Genomic DNA, 21,591 nt, shown 5'->3' with positions numbered 1-21,591 from the left:
CTGTGTGCAGGCAGGATGAACAGAGTGCCTGTATGAATGCAGGCTGAGAGGTTTGTCCGTGTGAGTGCAGGGTGAGAGGAGGAAGTGCAGGGTGTGTGCTGTGCTTGGTTGCATGGTGTGAGTGCAGGGTGAGTCTTGGGCCCAGGTTAGTGAAGGGTGAGCTGTGTGAGTGACAGGAGTGCCTATGTGAGTGCACAGTGAGCAATGAGACAGTGTGAGAGTAGGGTGAGAGGAGAGAATGCAGGGTGAATGATGTGACATATGAGTTTGGTTGAGGCTAAAAGTGCAGAGTGAGAGGATGTGCTTGTTTGAGTGAGAGTGACAGGAGATTGAAGAGTCACATGAGTGCAGGGTGAGTAGTGTGCTTTTGTAAGTGCAGGGTGAAAACCATAGTGAGTGATGTGAATGCTGTGTGATCACTGTGAGTGCATACTGAGAGGTGTGCTCATGTGAAGAGGTGGGAGAATTGGAAGGGGCAGAAGTGCAGTGTGGTCGCTGTGAGTGTAGGGTGAGTGGTGTGGATGTGTGAGTGCAGGATAGGAAGAGGATGACTGGTGTGAGTGCAGGTTAACAGCATAAGTGCAGTGTGATAGCTTTGAGTGTAGGATGAGCGGTGAAAGTGACAAGTGAGTGGAGTGTCATGTGCATGCAGGGAAAGCGGTGTGCTCATGTGAGTGCGGGGTAGGAGGAGGGTGAATGGCCTGAGTGCATGGGGAGAAGTTTGATTGCTGTGAGTGCAGGGTGAACATGAAAGTGAAGGGTGAGCTGTGAGAATGAGAGCATTGTCTGAATGCAGGATGTATGCCCTGACACCTGGAGTAACTCAACATTGTATTGACCGCTGGCGTAGGGTTTCAGATATAAGTTCAACTATTGCTATTCTAGCATCAATCAAGGATGGAGAATGGAGGCAATAAATAATGTGCACTTTTAGCCTTATAGGCGTTGCACGCCTGACTTTGGGCAGAGCGATTCGCAAGTCAGGGTAAAACTTGACAGCATTTTTTGCATCTCACAGGCATTGGGCCTGTAGACACTTCTGCAGAGTTTCATATAAGCAGAGGCAGTGGGGCCTTGCCTCTGAAACTCTATGCAGTGTGGTCAAACATGCAGCGTGCCTACAGCGCTGGCTCTTTCGTGCAGCGCTGCACGAGAAACCTCATGCTTGAATCGCTGTGGTAGGTCATTTCGAGAAACTTTGGGGGAACTTTGAGTCTAATACTGATAGAATCAGCCGCGGCCGGTAGTGGGAGTTCCTGCCGGGCGGTGACGTGGAAAGGGAGAGGGGCAGGGTGGGGGGTAGTAATGTATGGATTACGGACCTTAGCAGGTAAGTAAACATATAAATAAATAAAATGAATTTCGTTGCGCGCACTGCAACACCAAATGCGATGCAGTGCGCAACAAAATTCATTTTATTTATTTATATGTTTACTTACCTGCTAAGGTCCATAATCCATACATTACTACCCCCCACCCTGCCCCTCCCCTTCCCCACGTCACCGCCCAGCAGGTACTCCCACTACCCGCCGCGCCTGGATAGAATTAGAGGGAGAGATGCTTTGGTATCCGACAGAGTGTCATTAACAGCAATAACGGAACAGCAGCATCACTGCAGATCACAGCTCAGATGCATCTACAGACCTATCGCTGTTCCTAAAGGAAGAATCATGGTCATCTGGTAAAGTTTGCGCATGAGGGATGAAGATAGAGATGCCATGCTAGAGCTGTGTATGTGTGTAACGTAGGGCTCTTTTCATGCCAGAAAGAGGTCATTGGGAGCACTGCACATGTGTGAAGTTTACGCAGTGTGAAGCTTGCCCTGTGTAGTCTACCCCTCGCCATCTTTGTATAAATGGGTCCCAGCTGCTGCCGCGCGCCATCTTAGGCCTGTCTGTCAGTGCTGCCTCAGCAGTCTGCTCATGTGTCCTATTTCTGTCTTCTCTCTCCAGCTGGGAGGCTGCGGGATCCTCGGAGTGGGCATCTGGCTGGCAGTAACGCAAGGCAACTTTGCCACTCTCTCTTCCTCCTTTCCGTCCTTGTCTGCGGCCAACCTGCTGATCGCCACTGGCACCATCGTCATGATTGTCGGCTTCCTGGGGTGCGTGGGTGCCATCAAAGAAAACAAGTGCCTCCTGCTGAGTGTGAGTACCCAACATCTGCATGACGTAAACCGGAGCATCATGTTAATTATTTATTTATTTGCAGAGTTTTATATAGCGCTGGCTAGACCTGGAGGTATCAGAGCGCTTTACATGAGGATCAGCGAGTTACGAGTTACAAAATTACATCAGTGACAGGAGCCAAGTATAACATAAGAGAAAAACAGTGATTAAAACAATAACATGAGGTATTAGCGCATAGCATAGCCAAGACACACATTCAATAAGGCATGAAGGATAGAGGGGGAAAGGTAAAAAGCGGTAAGGAATGCAGATCGGGTCAGGCAGGCAGGCTGTAAGGTGGAGGCAGCCACAGGAACACCAAAGGAGGAGGCTTAGGGGGAAAGGAAACACAGCTTAGAGACGACTGGGTAGGTGACAGCCGCAGGGGTGAAGCCGAAGCCAATCTCCTCTATAGCTGCCTAAACAGCTCCACCGGACATCAGCCATGTTGCTCGGTCTCAGCGGTCAAGTACAACATAAATAGTTTCCACCCGGGGGGCATCGTCACTTCCTCAGCCAATCTATTCCTATTGTGGTTCTTTTTTAATAGTTTTATTCAAGACTTTTCGGATGCTTTAAGTCTATTGAGTTTATGTCTGATCAGGAGATCAATTTAAGGTTCTTTGCCTTGGATTTAGAAGATTCTGTTACAAATAATCCGTTGTTAGTCGCGGTCTTGCGGTCAGGCCGGCCAGTAGTAGTAATTAAGGCATTGAGGGCCTTTTTGGTGGCCATTTTGAAGTCAGGCTTTTCACAAGTAATACTTAATGAATCATAAAAAGTATGAAAATGTGCTTCTTACTTCCAGATAAGAGAGATATTCGGAGAGGAGAGGCAGGTGCAGGGTCCGGAAGGCGTGCTCATACGTTCAGGATGCTCAGTTCATTTTCCAGTATTAGTTCAGCAGGGCTTTCGGCAGACCACATAGCCCCCACGGCATACCCCTCTTAGCCGGGGAGATGAACAATGCCAATTGCACCTCAGATAGAGACTTGGTAATCACTACGATCACTGTGCCTGTGTCCAATCAAGTCCGATCAATCGCCTTGTGTGTGGCACCATTTTAGAGTCAGGCCAAACAGCTAAATGATATGGAGTAGGTCTGCAGGCATTTTCTGAATAACACAGCCCTTGTCAAACCTTCCTTGGACGGTGAGATGAAAAATTCCAATTGATCATCAGATAGAGCCCAGAACCCCACAGGGATGCTTACTTGGCAAGCACTCCAGTCACTGTGTCTGCTGTTGTGTCGAGACGGCGGCCATGTTGTTAGTGATAGGCTGAGGACAGCTATATCTCCGCAGACCGTGATTGAGAAAAGTCACCAATCCGCTGGAAAAAGGTTGACCCCTCATAATTCGGTTCTGTAGATGTTTTGGATTCTGGGACTTGTAAGCATGTTATCGGATCTAGTCTTTCTGGTGGGATAGCACGCTGTAGAAGTCAGCGGCGGCGGAGCTGCACAATTACGCTGTCATGAATCACCAAACGGGACGGCCCTGGAAATCACAGAAAAGCGGGCCAAGGATCACCGATGGTGGAGGAGGTCCAATGGGTGATGGAGGTGGTCCAATCGGGGGGTTTTGATGGGGATATATGCTAAAGGCAATCCCAAACTGGGGAGCTCCCGACCGGAGCTGCTTACCCGTTGGCCATCTTGAGGCTGAGGTCCAATGGATGTCCATGTTCCAAGTGGATGCACAAAGCACACACCTGTAGTATATGGTTGATTTACCCCTTGGTGCTAAAAGCTGAAGCTTGGCCCTACCCAGTATAGAACGTCTGCAGAGGTTAGGTGACATATCCCCTAAGGAATAAGGGGAGCCTAAAAGACCTGAAAGAGAAATGAGACAGCAGGTAGGTAAGTGTTCACTTCCGGGTACATGACTTCTGAGGGAACACAAAAATGGTTGGGTGTAATATTTAGGTTAATCTCAGTCAGTGGTAGGTACTCTGGGCTGCCTTCCAATCGAACATTTTTACACATCTGTGCCATTACAGACAGAGACAACCCCAAAGGCAGTCAGTCTTTGTCCTTCAACACATTAGATAGTCCAGGCTGAAGTGTCAGGGCAGGTCCTCACTGACAAGGAACTCAAGAAACACCAGACTGGTGTCTGCCTCAGTGGGTGCCATCAGTGAGGTGCAGAGTAAGTCCTGTAGCACAGCAAGCTCGGGACCCAGTCTGAGCCTACCTCTCCTGCTTCAGGAGAGTCCCTTAGACTGCAAAATAAGTAATGAACGAGTCGGGATACACATGGGTGGACAGCGTTCACCCACTATTTTCACAGGGTGGACCCGTCCACCCTGCCAAGAAGTTGGGACCCACTGAAAATATGCTGAATTTGTCCCGGTGTAATTTCCAAACACGTCTGCTTTCGATCCGCAACAATGTGCAGGTGGGGATGGGGATTTCTTATTCCAGACTCCTGTTGGGCCCATCTGAGGGGTCATCAAGCCTCCCTTGGTGCATGGCTCCTGGCTGGCTGAGGTCAGGAGCCTCACTAGATGCAAATACAGCTGAGGGGAAACAAAGGCTCACACCTTGTTAGTACTTCACACACACACTTAAGAGAGGCAGCTTTTCACTTTGTTCAGTCCCTGTTTAGAAGATATGCATGCCCTGTAAGAATGTCAGATGTGTTGGTCTTTTCCTGTATTTGCACAAAATAATTGTAATTTATATAGTGTTTACTACCCCTGAAGAGGCATTGAAATCATTTAAGTACCACTATATTTTATCTTTTAAAGCACTATGGGTAGAGGAAGTTTACGCTGACAAAAGGCAAACCTGTTTTATGTGTAGCTTACAAAAATGTGAATCTTCTGCCTAAAGCAGGAGGGTTTTCCTATATGCTCGAAATATGTTCCAATGTTCTCATGATAGACATGTTAAGCATGTATGTAAGGGCTTAAGATCTGATGTCACTTCTTATGATGCCACTTCGTGTGATGTCACTCTGTGATATTATGCGTCACGATGTCACATGCCGCAATGTCACGCACCTTGATGTCACGCGCCGTGATGCCGCTTGCAGTCAGATTAACTAGGTTAGTCCCCCCACTTCTTTTTTTAGGACTTGTGCCCTGACAATAAGTGATGGATTGAATCTGGGCTGCTTTGCATTCCACCTTCTTAAGACTGATCGTACTGGGTATCCAAAGTGGAAATCTTAGGGAATGTCTTGTCCAATGTTACCGCTGTATTTTGTTCTTTGTGTATGGAAGCAGTATGTTTGCCTGCACTTTCAGCAATGGAAGCAGGAAGCATACAAACTCCCCAAAGCCAATCACGACACAGCTGTCATCATGACAGCAGCATCGTTGTTGGTCTGAGTGCCGTGGTTCGGTGCTCAGATGGGGACTATGAGCCTGTGCGTGTGCTCCACCCATGCTGTAATACAGCCTAGTGGGGAACATGTAAAGGGCGCATGACTGGTTGGCCGGCCCAAGACGGATGGCCAAACCGTCATGGGCACTGGCAAAGTGCCCACACCACTCCTACCCCTGCTCTATGAGCAGCCTAGCCCAGCCCTGCAAAACTGCAACAACAGAGAAATTAAATTGATGATAACATTGTGTTATTATCATTTTATTCTTCCTTTTTTGCACTGCTGAAAGCAGTGGGGCGACGCTCCTCCGCCTTAACGGAGAAGCTGCCGCTGAAATGAACATCTTTAGTATTCAAAATAATGAATTTGTTTTGCAGCTTTGAGACACTAATGGTAAATATCAGTATCTACCACTCATACTGCCCAGTAACCAGCTAGGGCCAAAGGTCAGGTCCAGTATGCATGTTTTGGCCATGAAGCAATGGTACTTCATATCTAATCTCAGCTTTACCATCTGACCTATACTACCAAAAACAAATGCGCAAATAGGCTGCCCATAAACACTGCATTCGAGGGTAGGGCAAGGATCCACAACACAGTGACAGTTTTGCTGAGAAGGACAGCCCTTTGGCCTTGCCAGTCGTATCACTGCCTCCACAGTTGTGGTCTAGTGGAGTAGTAAAAAAAATAAACCAGGAGAGATTTTTTTTTTTAATCCTAGTCTCCAATTTGGCCAAATTGTGTGCTCTTGTGCTATCACATTTTTGGAAAGTATTCCTCTGCTCCCTTTTTTGGTAAGGTTGAGAGCATAGATGTAAAGCCTGCTATTAAGAAAGTAGTTAGAAAATGGACTGGCTATTACCTGGGACAATGGACACATACCCTGCCTCATGCTATGGTCACCAAAACCCAGTATGGTGGCAAGTAGGTAGTAGTGCTCTCCAGTCTTGTATCCCCTACTTGAGCAAACTGTTTGATCTTGGGTAAATCACAATCTCCCTCTTCGTCTGTTCACTGATCTGGCATTAAACACTGAGGGCATGTTATATGTGCAGGACCCCAGCATTGTTTTCAGTTCTACTCGGAGGGCAGGTGGTTGGCTTTGCATCTCAAGAGATGAATGTGCTGCATTGGGCAGGGCCCCTCCTGTGCTCAACTTCCCCCCCCCCCCCCCCGCTTGCCATCGCCACCTACATTTTACAGCATATAAAGGATTAAAGGAGTGTTAGCAGCCCTATGATGAAGCATGACACAGCTTGCTGTGTGCGAGGGCAGTTTTACAAAATTGGTGCATTCCCGCATTCATCAACGGAAATTCGGCTCGCAAAGGGCCAGATTCTGAGAATCTGGCCCTTTGCAAGCGCAATTTTTGCATTTGGGATTCATCATCCCAAATGCAAAAATCGCTATTATAGAATTTGCAAATTTGTGAGGAATTGCATTTAAGGAATCTCTATTTGAGATTCCTTAAATGCAATTCATGAAACATTTAAAAATTGCGAATTCGCTATTTTGGGCTGCTTTTTACTGCGAAGTCAGACCTGGTGGTAAATAGCCGAAACTTAGAAAAATGCACTTAAGTGCATTTTTCTAAGTTGTATGTTACACACACACATGTCCTTGGGACATGTGTGTGCGTAACACCAGCATCCAATATCATTTCAGGGGTGCAACATGAACATGCGAATCGCTAATAGCGATTCGCACATTGATATGTCTTCCCATTCATTCCTATGGGCCTTAAGGCCCATAGGAATGAATGGGGAGTTATTCCTTATTTGCGAATAGCAATTAGCTAATCGCAAATAAGGAAGCTGTAAAAATCGCAATAAATTTTGCGATTTCTACATGAATCCCTTTTTGTGAGTCTGTAATAGCGATTCCTTAATAATCGCTATTACAGACTCGCAAAACATGCCGTGATGAATCTATAGGTTAGTTGTTTATCCCTCTTCTTTTTGTGAAATTTAATTATTGAGCGTGAGGTTGAAGAGGATTTATCCTCTCACCCCTCTGTACTTTGTGTGTTTTATCCTGATCATATTCCCTTACACCACTGGTAAGATGTTGACTCAAGCCCTCCGCGTGAACTCAGATTGCGGATTCCCGTGGATCAGGCCATCTGTGCCTGCCATTGGCATCTCTCCCTTTAAGCAGCTACTGAATTCAATTAAGATGTTGGCGCTCATTCTTAATTCCTCACAAATTTGGGGCAGTGGTCCTGTGTCCGGATTTTGTGATTTTGTGATTCTGTTCGGTGTGGCATTCGACATGTTCAAAACCGCTGCACCGGTCTGAGTTGTGGAACTTGGAATGGGGGATTACTTGCCAGTCATGCGTGTTTGTAACATTCTGAGTGTGCTCAAAATGTGTGATGTTCGCGCGCACGATCTGTGCCAGGGTAACCCGCAGCCAATGATGCAGGCACAAACCTCTGGGGCGTGCAAGTAGTGCACCGTTCACCCCCACCTCGAGCACAGGCTGTGGTTTCCACCCACGCTGGGATCTGGAGGCGCAGCTCAGAATGACGCCCGTCATTACAGCAGGGAGCTCTGATGCCGGTGTGAACAGTGCAGTGGGCTTGTTTTAGCACATGTGGTCACCACCTATGCAAAACAAGGAGCAAGGCAAATAATTCAGACAAAGAGGGTTAAAATAGCTTGCTCACGTTATTTCCCATCATTTAATATAGACTTCATAATTAGGGCTAAGAAGTCACTCATACCCGAGGCTATTGTTATTTACACGGAGATGTTTTTGAATTTGGTATTTCTTGCCTACATGACCTTATAATGTGTTAAGGGCGTTTTTACAGGTGTGCTGGGACCTGTTTTCCATCCAAGGTGCCCGCGAGTACCTCCTCCTGCCGCGCATAGAGATACTGAGAGCAACAAACATACTATTTCCCATTTTATCCCAATATTATCCACATTGGGCTAATGTCTGCAGGCCCGGCTGTATTAGATGTTCTAACATCGCGAAACGGCAAAGCATTGCTGCTAGAACCCCCGACCTTTAAAAAGGAACGACTCCTGGCACAATCCTTCTCGGGTAGCGCAACCAGACTTTGGAACTCACTACCTCCGAATCTTCGCACTAAAACCAGCGCTTCAAATGGGCCGGTACTGTCTGGTACGGAGTACCGGCACTATTTTATTTTGAGAGGGAGAGTACCGGCACTTCTCGAGAGAAATACTATACTTTTAATTGGAGAGTACCGGCACTTCTCAGAAACAAGCAGGTACTTTACAGAGTACCAGCACTTCTATTTCAAGCACTGACTAAAACCCTGCTGGCGACCTTAAAACGGAACTGAAAGCCTCGTCCTTCAGTGGCACTTCAGCGACGTCATTGCAGCTAATCCGTTCCGTGACCGTCGAGGACGTGTTCACTCCCCTCTGGCACAGAACCACACTGCACTGCCTGCACTTCAACAGGTGCTCACACGTTTCACTGCTGGATTATCTAATGTACAACTTGCTTCATTTTTCTAAAATGATTTACCAGTTTGTAATTCTAGAGCTTAGGTAAGTAAATATATTTGGAAATTCTTCAGCCCTCTTTAAATATCCATATAACAACATATGTCGACTGTGAAGTGCTCTGGCACCTTTGGGTAATGTTCGCGCTAAATACAAATGCATAAATAAACGAAGAAATAAATGCATAGATACATTAGTAGATGATTGTCCGACATCTTGTTTGTGTATCAGAGTCTCGGCTCTTTCGTGGTGCCAGAGGAATGTGTGATCACATTTCTCGTTCATCAGAGAGAAGACATGCTCCCATACAATAGAACGGATGCCTTCCTTTCAGCAGCCCTTTCCCGGCTCCCTAAAGGAATGCTGCAACTCACTCGCTCCCCTCATCTCCTTCTAATCACAGAGCGGCAGGGCTGCACTGGTGGCTTCCCAGTCTAGTCACCCTATGACTATTCTCTGCATAAAGTAGAAACAAAACTGTTTAAAACCCATATATGTTCCCATTTGAACTGTAAAGGAAAGGCCCTTGGATGGATTCCCATCAACATCAGAACAACTTGCAAAGCACTGAGCATACCCGTATTTCTTGGTAACAGTCAGGGCACAAGTCCTAAAAAAAGAAGTGGGGGACGCTGACGTCACAACAGGAAGTGAGGTCACGAAAGGTAGCGTGCACTCAGTTGCAGTTTATAGTTATCGAGCTCCTGGTAAAATAAGTGGGGGGATGCCGTCCAACCGCCTGGTACCCCGACTCGAGCCCTCGTAACAGTTTTGTACCCATGGGGCCAGCCATAACGTATTTTGCAGGTTTAACCTGTATTCAAGGCTCTTTTAGGATGCCCGCTCAGGGGCACTGTGGGATACCCATTGCAGACCTGCCAACTTCAAAAAAGTTTCACTTTGTGAGGAGGGGGTGGGGCTTCATGCTGAGACTACCTAAGAGGCATTTCTGGCCCCTTCCCCCTCAATCAACCCCAAACTGAAGTAGTGTGCTCACTGGTTAGAGGCGGCAGACCCGAGAGCAGAGAGGACGGCCCGGGACCAGGGTTCGATTCCCGGCGCGGCAGGTTTCTGGACCAGGGTCAGCTGACTCGATAATTCTCTCGCCTCGGTGCCCACTCTGATCAGCGATCACACTCGGCAACTCTGGGCATTAGCTTGCCTCATCTTCACTAACGGCCCCACCAGACCGCCGGGGATGCCTGGTCTCACCCTGGAGATACCCATTAAGGGACCATCTCTCAGGGAAGCCAGGAAGGGTTTCGCAGCGGTCAAAGCGCCTTGGGACCCTACGGGTAAGTAGTGCGCTATATAAATGCCAATACATTTACAAACTAAACAAACATTGCTGAGTCTTACGTCGATGTTCTGGGGTATTTTAACGCCCCCTAATGGACTTCGCCTGCTGAGAGCATCCACAGACGAGCTGGAAACCCACTCAATGTACAGGTACCTGCTCTTCATCAAGCGATCATGCGAAGGGAGCCAATATCATGTGGCACACTGTGGCACCGTGTGAGTTGGCAGGTCGGCACATTGTCTCACGTGCCGACCTGCACTTGAGACAATAATACCCCGGCTTTCCTCAGGACTAAGTATTATATTTTGCTGGCTGAAACATGGCGACATTTACGCAGAGTGGGGGGGTTGGAATCTCATTATAAGCTCTCCAACCTGCCACCCACGTATTTGTTTTACATTCTGGACGGGGCACCTAACATTAAAATTGGAATAAGGATACCCCGGTACCAGTTTTATATCACTTATTATCACTTGTTCTGCACTGTTATCTCACCTGGGATTCCACTTTCAGATTTTGTGTTGTATTGTCTTCCCCTCCCTATTGCTCCACCTTCAGCGTTGGGCTGGCGCGGAGGTGTGTTAGCACACCTATGATGAAGCTTGCTGTGTGTGAGGGCAGTTGTACAAAATTGGTGCATTCCCGCACACCTTTTCTATCTCCACTTAGTTGTTTAACCCTGTTCTTTTTGTGATATTTAATATGATCAGGCTCCCTGCAGAGTGTGGTGAAGAGCCCCTGTGACCCCCAGGACTCACATACATTCATAAGCCATACCCTGACCAGGTGTCCCCCTGGAAGATGCCCCACGCCTTGGGGGCTGCAGCGGTCTGGATTACACCCCTGCATTCTACACTTCCCCAGTCATCAGGATGATCGAGTCAGGAGCCAGTGACAGGCGTTCATATGCAAACCTGAAGCACTATCACTCAGCCCTCTGTTAGAGGCCCAGGCTTTGTAGAACCTAGCTGGACCCGGCTGTTGTCTGGCTCATTACAGTGATCGGCCATACGTCCCTGAATATGGGCAACAGTGCGAGAAGAGTGTACTTCAGCTCTAGTGCAGTTAACAGGGGTGGCTCCTCCGCTATGGCGGCGGAACGTCGCCCCACTGCTTAAACCAGAAAATGAATAATAAAATGATAATAAAACACTTTTATTAACATTCTATATTTTATTGACTCGGCCAAGTTTCCTGAGTCCACCGAGTCTGGGGTGGGGCGGGGTGGGGCGGAACGGGGTAGCATCATCACCAGAAGTGGACGGAGGAGTGGTGGGCACTGAAAGTACGCATGCCGATTTCACTGAGCGGCCACGGCCATCCAAACCGACGTGCACACTTGGATATCTCCTATTCTTCAGCGAGATCTGCAGGGTTAGGAGCACAGACTTGCAGTCCCTGCTGGAGCGTGAAACCGGCCCGCTCTGCCCAATCCCAATGCTTCTCTCATGGTGGGAGTAATAGCAATTAGAGAAATGCTGAGATTGTGTGGTGAGCTGGGAGCCTGAGCTCATGGGAGCTGCAGTGCAGGAGCAGGAAGGCGTGGAGCGGTAGCAAAAGGTAAGTGTATATTTATTTATTTTTCCCGGTGCTGCCCCCGCGTGCCCCTGCACTGCCCCATCACATAGAATGGACAGTAGCTGTGACTGGAACAGTAATAAGGAACTACGGAGGTTAGTTACTGTTACCAGGGAGCGTGTTTTCTTACTGTCTGGGGACCAAGCTGTGCCCAGAAGCTGTGACTGAGTTTCACAGTTCACTCCCACGCAGTTCTGGAGGGAAGTTTGAAACGTCTATTCATCACCAACTTATTATTGTCCCTAGGCCTGTTCTGGTAAAGTAGAATACAGACTTTAACACAGTGTAATAACAATCCACCCTTAAAAGACTATTGCATTTAACACATTTTTCACAACAAGTAAATCAGGCGTACTGTTTTTATAACATTTCATAATACGTCAAACCTATGGCACCGCACACAACTCTTTTGAATGAACGAGCAAGGCCTATAGTCTTTACTAATGGCCAGACACCAGCACAGGCTCCAGAAGTGCCTATAAGCTGGCAATCGTCATACACACAGTTAAAACATTAAAAATATGAAATAAATACTGGTGGCAAATCAACATGCAACCTCTCTCAAGCAAGCCTAACATAGATTTTCTCAGTAAAAATGTTCTACCCACAGGGTTGTCAGAGAGGCCAACAGTAAAGACTGGCATACAGCTGTAATCTCTAAGGTTTCATGTAACAAAATACCTGTCTACATTCTGTAAAACAGTGTGATCATAATCCACCGTTAAAGGTCTATCGGCTTTAACAAATGGTTCTCACATTAAATAAACCAGGCCTGCTGCTTTTATCTTACCTTTATTCAATAAATAAGTCCAGACCACATGACATTGTATGTAACTTTTCCCAGTGAACCAATCTGACCTATACCGTTTATTATTGGCTTGTCACCATAAAAAACTCAGACCTACTGTTTTACCGTATGCTTTCCTACAAGGAATACAGTCATAAAATTACAAATGTTTACAAAATTACCTTTGACAAAGCAAAATACTATGTCTCCTAAGAGGGCCTAACAAAGATTATCCCAGTGCAAATCTTCTATCCCCACGGTTTGTTGGAGGGAGTAACTAACACCAAAACCATTACCTACTACTATAAGCTTTGACACTCCATGTATCAAAATGCCACTCTGTAGACTTTAATATAGTGTAATTACAAATGATCCTTAATGCCTATTGACTTTAACAGCTGTTTTCACAATAAATATGTCAGGTCTACTGCCTTTGTTGTAACTTTTTATAAGAAACAAATGAGGCTTATATTCTTGATCACTGGGTTTCTAAAACATTGAATAGAGTCCAGCTGTATTGAGCATAACCTTTTCCATAAGACAAAAAGTTCAAACAAGCAATCTTTTCAGTGGAAAGCACAACCCATCTGCCCAATCAAATGCTGTGCTCTAGGGAACCAACATGTGTGAAGACTTAGCCTCTCTGTTGATCGCATAAGGTATGTCAAAAGCTGTGTTGTCAAGCTAGACCTAATAAGGGATACAAGTAGTTTTCCCATTAACCCGTTAACTGCGGCGTAAATTTTGCCGTGGTGAGGGTGATTTATTGCGCTGGCGAGGCCGCGTCGTCCAACGGACATGCGCAGCACTACCGAGGTAGTGCTTGCGCACGCAGGTTTAACATATCACATGGATATTCATAAAATACATTTATGGAAACTTTACAAACAGTCATCAATAAATTAAATCTCAGTCACATAATATACATTCACATGCATAAACGCTATTGATTATTGAAAACACACATACAAATTGTACCTACCCACATCTACATGACACGTACAGAAACACACACACAGTCATCCATACACAGGGGTGTAACATCTCTGGTGCTTATTTTGCATACACATATGAGAGCACATAAAACACTGAGACACATTTCTGGGTGCTCTGTTTAATAGCTTCCTTTTACCTGAAAGGGAAGGCCTAATGGCAGTGGGTACATCTTCAGGCTTGGAGCCCCACTCCACCCCACATACCCTTCACACTCTTAGTATGGATTGCCTACAATTGTCACCTGGAGTAACCTGTCTGGATAAAATGTACCTCGGATGAAAACAGGAAATTTTGCTCCCTTCATGCAAGGTGAAATTTCATACTCTTGCTTGATTTGAGGACGAAGGATTCCATTTTTGCTCACGCCTAAAAACAACATGTTGAGCCTAAATTAATTTAGTTATCCTTCTACGTAGCAACATGCATATCACAAAATGACGGCTCGTGGTGCCTCCTAAAAAGAATAACACACTGCCAATCAAGTGCATACATTACTTGCCATGGGCTAAGAAGAAAATAAAAGCTCTAAAAAATTACATAAATTAAAGAACATTCAAAAAGAGATTGTTTATTACCATAATTCGCCTCACCAACAAAATCTGGTTTGAATTTAACGAGTTAATGAAAATTACTTTTAGTTACTACAAAGTACAAAAATATTTACTATGTCCAACTCTTGGAATTTCATTTCTATAGATACTATTTGTTAAAGATAACATCATTTGGACTAATTTGTTTCATTTTAGGACCAACACATTGGAGATTGTTGCTGTCTTGTCAGTTTCTTGCTTGGACTAAATTTACTGAGTAAGAATGCTACCCCAAAGAGAGATATATAAAGTATCATATCCTGTTCCACTTATTGAAATACTAATATGCTCAGCAGCAGTCCACCACCAGACACCATACTTCCATCCCAAGTATATTACTATATAACACGTTTGAATGATTTTATTGTATAATGCATAGTTATAAAATCCCATATTTCACAAGGAACTGTGGTATATGGAAAATATTTTAAAGTTCCCTGTGTAATGTGAATTCCATCATCGTCATAAGAGCCCTCAAACCACTCTGAAGACCTTTAGCATTGTCAGGGCTACTAGGATTATGCATCATGGAGGGCCAAAATATGCAGCAAGGTTATATAAATTATGCTATAAAAAAAGCCAAAACTATGTGATACATTCTCTAGCAGAATTATTTTTAGCCGTTTTATTTATGTTTTTTAAATAATTTTTAATGCATTTTACATAGCAAGAAAACAATCAATACCCTGAGGATGGGGACAGATACATAACCTATCGATCAAATGAGGGAAAGGGGCAAACTTAACGGCAAAAATAAACCAACAATCCTATTAGAACAGAGCCAGCATACCAATTATCTTAATGATAAATGTTTCACAAAATTAAAAATCTAAAAAAAGCAAAATAAGAGCAGACTTATATGATACCTAACAGAATATAGGTGGGGAGAGCACTGTGGAAAACAAACACAACTAGAAAAACTAGGCGAAACAGTCCTGATAAACAGCAACCTCTGAAAACCAGCCCTGAAAGGGGTCTCAGATTTGACCTAGTTTTTTCCTCCGAGGATTGTTCTCGATTAGCACCATCTCAAGCCTGCTTGTATACAAAAATTCTCGTCACCAGATCCATGGGTCAGGAGACTCACTGGAGTGCCAGAATTGTGCCAGAATCAATTTAGCTAACGCAATAGAAAAGAAGTATAAACCAGATAAGTAGGAATGGATAAGCGGCGAGTCACCCAAAATAATCAGTTTCGGATCAGCCACAACTGCCCGGTTAGAAATGAGACCTAGTTTGCCAAAAACAAATTCCCAGTGCACGCGTAACGCAGGGCAAGAGGCAAAAAAATGAGCTGCATCCCTGCAGGTCCACAGGGAAGCAATGATCATCCGGTCTTAACTTCATATTGAAGAGACAACGAGGTTGTATAATACCAATTGTTAATGCATTTGAGATGGTGCACCTTGATACACGATAAGTTTGAAGTTGAGTTAAACGTAACTTCGCAACACTGGCGGTCAGCCATGGTTACTTGGATCACTCGTCCTGTTAAACCAGGGTCTTTATCGAATTTGAGTCATATAAAAACCCTCATAAAATGTCTACCGGCCGGTGGCGGTATATCTTGATTCTCCGCCTAGGTGTAACATTCCAGCATCATCATAGGGTTCTTAAATAGTTTGTGTGCTGTCCTCCACCAGGAGGTAGACCAACTGATTTTCCAGTAGTGTCCAGAGATTTAAGAACAGTGAAAAAAGTGCATGTGCTCAGGTGTTGGTGTTATGAGTTAAAATTCTCTACATCACTATATAGCACAGAAATGTTATTCCAAAGATGGTGATGTGAGAAAGTAAAAACAATTCAGGTGCGATTGTAGACCCAGTTACCAGTCTACCGTCCTTTGGGTCGACATGTTTCAGCCTTCTTGTAAATTCTAAAGGCTTTCTTCAGGACCAAAGTGCTTAGGAAGCTTGTTGCAGCCCCTGTGATGTTGTGTCCCAGCCAAGGATGAAACCATGCTGAAATTATTACAGACATATGATTAGCGAGAACACATGTATAGATCTTAGAATCTGCGTTAAACAATGAAATCGGGCAATACAATCCACCACAAGGTGGAGGATCTTTCCCCATTTTAGAAAAGAAGATGATGTTTGTCTCCCTCCAAGACTCAGGAACTCTATCTGACAGATGAAAAGAATTAAACAGGTCCCTTAACACCGGAGTGAATCAAGAGATGTCCTCTGTTGAAGAAAAGCAGTGCACTCCATAGAGTTCCTAGTAGAACCTATGAAAGACTTAACACACTAAAGTTGGATCAGCAACTAGAGACCCAATCTCCTCCCTGATCTCCTGAATACTATTCAGGCTAGATCTATTTCATACCCTAAATGATAAGATTCACCCCATTTCCTCACTGTTTTCGAAGCAGGTCATCTGGCGGGCCCAACCATTTTTGACCGCCTTACCCCAAATTTGTTTCCGAAGAGAGGCTCTATGAACTCTGGACTGCTTCAGAAGCCGGTCGGCCCAATGCCTGTCCTTCACCATGAGATAGAGATTACATAGCCATCTTTTAACAATAAACTACATTTGAATGTCAATTTCCAAAGGCCTAATGCCTGTGCAGACCCCTCCAGTTGGATATACCGTGACAAAGCATTATGGTCAGACAAAACCCTTGGGCTACGTGTAATCCTTGAGGAGGAAGCCAGGGTATTGCAAACCAAGAACATGTTGAGCTTTGACATAGCTTTATGGGGCACAGAATAGAATGTAAACTCTGGTTCCTTAGAATTCTTGAAACACCAGAGATCGACAAGAGCATATGCAGGGATTAACTGATGAACCGCCTCCCCGGAGCCAATGCTTGTCCCGTCGAATTGGGTCATAAAAAAACTGGTCTGTGGACTCTAGCTGGGATGCGGAATAATTTTTAGGACACAGTGTCACATTGAAATCACCACTTACAATATAAGGTGGTACCCAAAGATGCCACTCGGATAAAAGAAAATTCAGAACCTTCGGGTCATCCGTGTTCGGCCCATAAAGAACACAGATAGTAAAGCGGTACCTGTCCTTCTGAATCTTCACTAACAACCAGCACTACCCCCGGATCCATCTTTTGTTGCAGAACCCCCCACCTGCTATCACGTGCCAGGAGTGCAAACCCCCTCTGGTCAGAAGTAAAACAAGAAAGTGATAGGGTCTGATTCTCGAGTTCTTTTAACAGTGAACTCTCAGACTGAGACAGATGATTCTCCTGGAGACATAGAATTTGTGACCTAAGCGTGTTCAGTTCTTCCCGTACGAAATTATTCACACAAATTATTTACGTTTCTGTGGTGCTTGAACCCCATTGATGTTTCATGATAGAATATGCATCTGCTGACCAGGACTGCCACCATAACCAGCTGTTGCCATTACAACACAGAATCCATATATTTCTTTCACCATAAACTGCCTTGCTCCACCTCCAATAACCTGAAATAATGCCCCAGATATTCTGTAAGACAAGCAAATAGTCCTCATCCGCCATACCTCTACCGCCTAGCTCACCCATTCTGCCATCCCTGGCTCCCATTTGAGTGAGCCAACCCACCCCAATGCTGTGCCCAACACACCTAGGCCCTGTTTATTTTTTTCTGGGTCATTATTAATGAGGCCCGTTGGCAAATCGGTAAAAGGCCTACCTCCACCCCCCATCCCCCATACACCCAGAAAGTCTAACATAGAATGAACATCCAACCCAAAGAAAGAAGAAAAACGGCAGACTTAAAAGATTATGAGATCATTCCTACAGAGGAAAGAAAGGCCAAACTATCAGGCCACCAACCCCACCAAAGCTTCCCTTAGCCATCCAAGCAACAAGCACAATCAGTCCACCCCATACAAAACATCAGGTGGTGTTGAGTGCAGCAAAGGGAACCTCATCAAAACTGAAAATATTTCAAAGACCATAACTCCATCTTCGAGTGTCATGGATTTTAAGGGTCTCCTTGAGCGCTTTCAAGTGGGTCATACCAGGACAACAGCAAGAATGCTAAACAGCATTCTCACTTCACTGCAGAAAGATTAGAATCCTTCAACTCATTACAATCAGCAGCGCAGAAGAGCCCGGGCTTCAGTTGTTTATGAAAGCACAGATGGTTTGTAATTAGCCGTAGGTTTCTGTGAAGGCTGTTCCAAGTGGATGAAGCCAAGACTCAGCAGAACATCAACGTCTGCATTGGCCATGGAAGCGGAGGGCCTTGAGCAGAGTGAACACGGCCACATACAACACTCATGCTTGTACAACGCCCAACAACCAATTAGCAGAAATGATCACTATACTGCTCTCTGTACAATATGTAGAAATTTAAAAGGAATGCTAGTTGTGATCAGAAGATTCAGAAGAGGTTAAGCATGGCAAAACTTTTCATGCCCAGCAACTGACCTGCGCCTGTATTTTTTTTCTGAATAAACGCATTGCCTTCCCGAAGCAAGGAACTAACGCATCACCTTCTTAGGGTAAAAGGGATACCCTCCTAAAATAACCCCTGTTCGCCCCTTGGTAGCTTGGCACGAGCAGACAGGCTGAACTCAGAGGCAGTGTGTAAAGCATTTTTGAACACATACAGTAATACAGTGAAAACACTACAAAGTTTAGAAAAATAAGTAATCTTTATCTAAACCAATACAAGACCAAACAACAAAAAATCCACAATACAGTATCAAAAATAAGGCTCTTAAATGATAGAAATAGTTCAGTTCAATGCAAGTTGTAAATGAGACACTTTTCCCACAAAGTATCTTAGCTGCATCATGCAAAACAAACAAAAGGGTCGCAGGGAAGGTGATGCGTTAGTTCCTTGCTTCGTGGAAGGCAATGCGTCTGTTCCTTACTGCAGAGCAGGGGAGGCAAAGCGTCTGTTCCTTACCGGAGAGGAGGGGATGCGTCTGTTTCTTACGATGCAACATTTACGATGCGACAAGATGGCACCTCGATGCGCAGCGATGATCCGGTGCGATGCGACAAAATGGCAGGTCGATGCAATGCAATGATCCAGTACCTTTTGCAGCAGCAAGGCAGGTGCTGTGACGTTTTCTCGGTGATGCGCCGGGGCCCAGTGTTGATGCGGTGCGCTTCTTCCTGGTTGCTCGGCGAGCAATTGGAACCAAGTGCGGACGCGGCACGCTTCTTTCCCGTTGCGTCGATCTTCCAACTCCCAGCAACAAACAGTATCTAGAGGTCCTAAACAGCAGCAGTCACCTATTTGCAGGTTGGAATTCCCAGCAAGGAAATTCAGGGGAGCTGGTGGTGAAGTCTTTGTGTCCCTGAGACTTCAGAATAGGGGGCAAGCTCAGTTTCAAGCCCTTGTAGATCTTTTCTTCAAGCAGGTGACAAAGCAAACAGCAAAGTCCTTTTTCTCCTTTCCTTGGCAGCAAGCAGCCGCTGTAGGCCAACCCCAGACAGTAAACAGCACAGGGGCAGTATTCTTCCTGAGCTTCTCTTCCGGCTCTTCTCCTTGGCAAAGGTTCCTCTTGATTCCCAGAATTGTTATTTTGGTGTTGGTTGTTGTTCCTGTATGTGATTGTTTCACTTGTTCCCATTTTGTCACTTCGCTCCGTCATGTGGCCTGCTCCTCTTTCACTCGGGATTTGTTGGTGGGCTTTTGTGTGCGCGCCATTTGGTTCAGTGCCTTTTGTGCTCCCCATGTTAGACTCATGTTTTTGATTGTTGCCTTTCCCTGTGTTTGTGGGGCCCTCTGGTGTCCTTCGGGATCGAGTTCGCGCAGTGTAGGGCTTTATAGATAGATAAATAAATAAATAAATGTTACATCGTCGTGCCCATTCGCCGTTCACCCAGGTGTATAAATGATCTATTAGACGTTCACCACTTGATTCAATGCCTATTACACGCCCCATTTGACTCATATTTAGATTATTATTTTGGTATTGGTTATTATTCCTGTATATGATTATTTCACTTATTCCCCTTTTATCACTTCGCTCCATCATATAGCCCACTCCTCGTTCACTCAGGATTTATAAATGAGCTGTTATGTGTGCACCATTTGATTCACTGCCTTTTATACTCCCCATGTTAGACTCATGTTTTTGATTTTACCTTTTCCTATATTTGTAAAGCGCTCTGATATCCTTAGGGATCAAGTTCGCGCTATATAAAACTTTATAAATAAATCTAAAGTTATGGGGTCTGGGTCCCACTTTTTAGACAGAGAAATCCTTTCTCTGATGGCAGAGAGGGTCTGTACCCAGCCAAATTCAGTTCTGTCCTCTCTCCGATGCAGCTTCCTAGCAGGATGTAGCAACAGCATTGTTGAAAGCATATCTGGCCCAGGCAGGTGAAAGGAAATTTCCTCCCCCTACTCTAAATTCAACACAGGTCCATTCAGCCCAGTCCTGACTCATCAGACTGCCGGGGCCACTGCCCTTCTCCAGCCCCGGTCACTCACAAGCCAGACTTGCAAGACACAAACCTAGCAGAGGCACACTGGATGGTTAGGCAAGAAAATGCCTACTTTCTAAAAGTGGTATTTTCAAACACAGAATCTAAAAATCACCCTCACTAAAAGATGCACTTTAACATTCTGAGTTCAGGCATACTAAACTTTATTTTCCAGTCTTGTACGTAGGGTCAGTTATGTTTATAAGATGTTATAAGCAAACTGTCCATTCTGGCATATGGGAGCAGATAGCCTTGCAATAGTTAAAAACGAAATTGGCAGTATTTCACTATCAGGACATGCCACATACATCAGGGTATGTCCTACCTGTCACATACAACACACCCTGCCCACAGGGGTGCCTTGGGCCTACATTAAGGGTGACTAATATGTAGTAAAAGGAAGATTTAGGGACTGGCAAGTGTGTGCACTTGCCAACTCGACATGGCAGTCCCAGATTGCACACAGGCTCTGCAATGACAGGCCTGAGCCACTTTTTACAGGCTGCTTCTGTGGGTTGCACAATAAGTGCTGCGAGCCCACCAGCAGCATTTGATTTACAGGACCTGGGCACACTCAGTGCACTATACTATGGTCTGACAGGTAAATCAAATAACCAATTATGGAATCGCTAATCCATAACAACAATTTACAAAAGGGAGCACTTGCACTTTGGCACTGAATAGCAGTGGCAAAGTGCCCAAAGCATCTAGACCAGCAAAAAAAACAGGAGGCAACAGCAAACAATGGAAGGGAGACCCACGCTAATGGTGCCAAGTCTAACATGGGCCAATACAAGATGTTTGTAATTTGTATCCATTGCTAGCTCCTGCCGGGTAGTGGTTGTTCCTAATCTATTATTTGCCTGTATATCTCCCCTTAGTTTGCAGGTACTTATTTTAACCTCCCACATGAAGCCCAGAGTGTGGTTATCTAGCTTGTTGGGTTTGTGTTGGTGGTTTCCTAATA

The 21,591-nt window shown here is 45.2% G+C and overlaps 1 protein-coding gene across 1 annotated transcript in view; it reads left to right on the top strand.

Annotated features, from left to right (window-relative positions):
- The window catches only part of TSPAN4 (tetraspanin 4), a 766,988-nt gene that overhangs the window by 426,746 nt on the left and 318,651 nt on the right, over positions 1-21,591 (top strand). Inside the window, exon 2 of the mRNA XM_086957743.1 lies at positions 1,953-2,144. Within this exon, the coding sequence (XP_086813869.1) occupies positions 1,953-2,144 (192 nt within the window). The remainder of the gene's footprint in view (positions 1-1,952; positions 2,145-21,591) is intronic.

The sequence above is a fragment of the Lissotriton vulgaris genome, chromosome 2_1, assembly GCF_964263255.1.
Source record: "Lissotriton vulgaris chromosome 2_1, aLisVul1.2, whole genome shotgun sequence".
NCBI classification, from domain to species: Eukaryota; Metazoa; Chordata; class Amphibia; order Caudata; family Salamandridae; genus Lissotriton; species Lissotriton vulgaris.
This window is presented reverse-complemented; position numbering and strand designations above follow the sequence as displayed.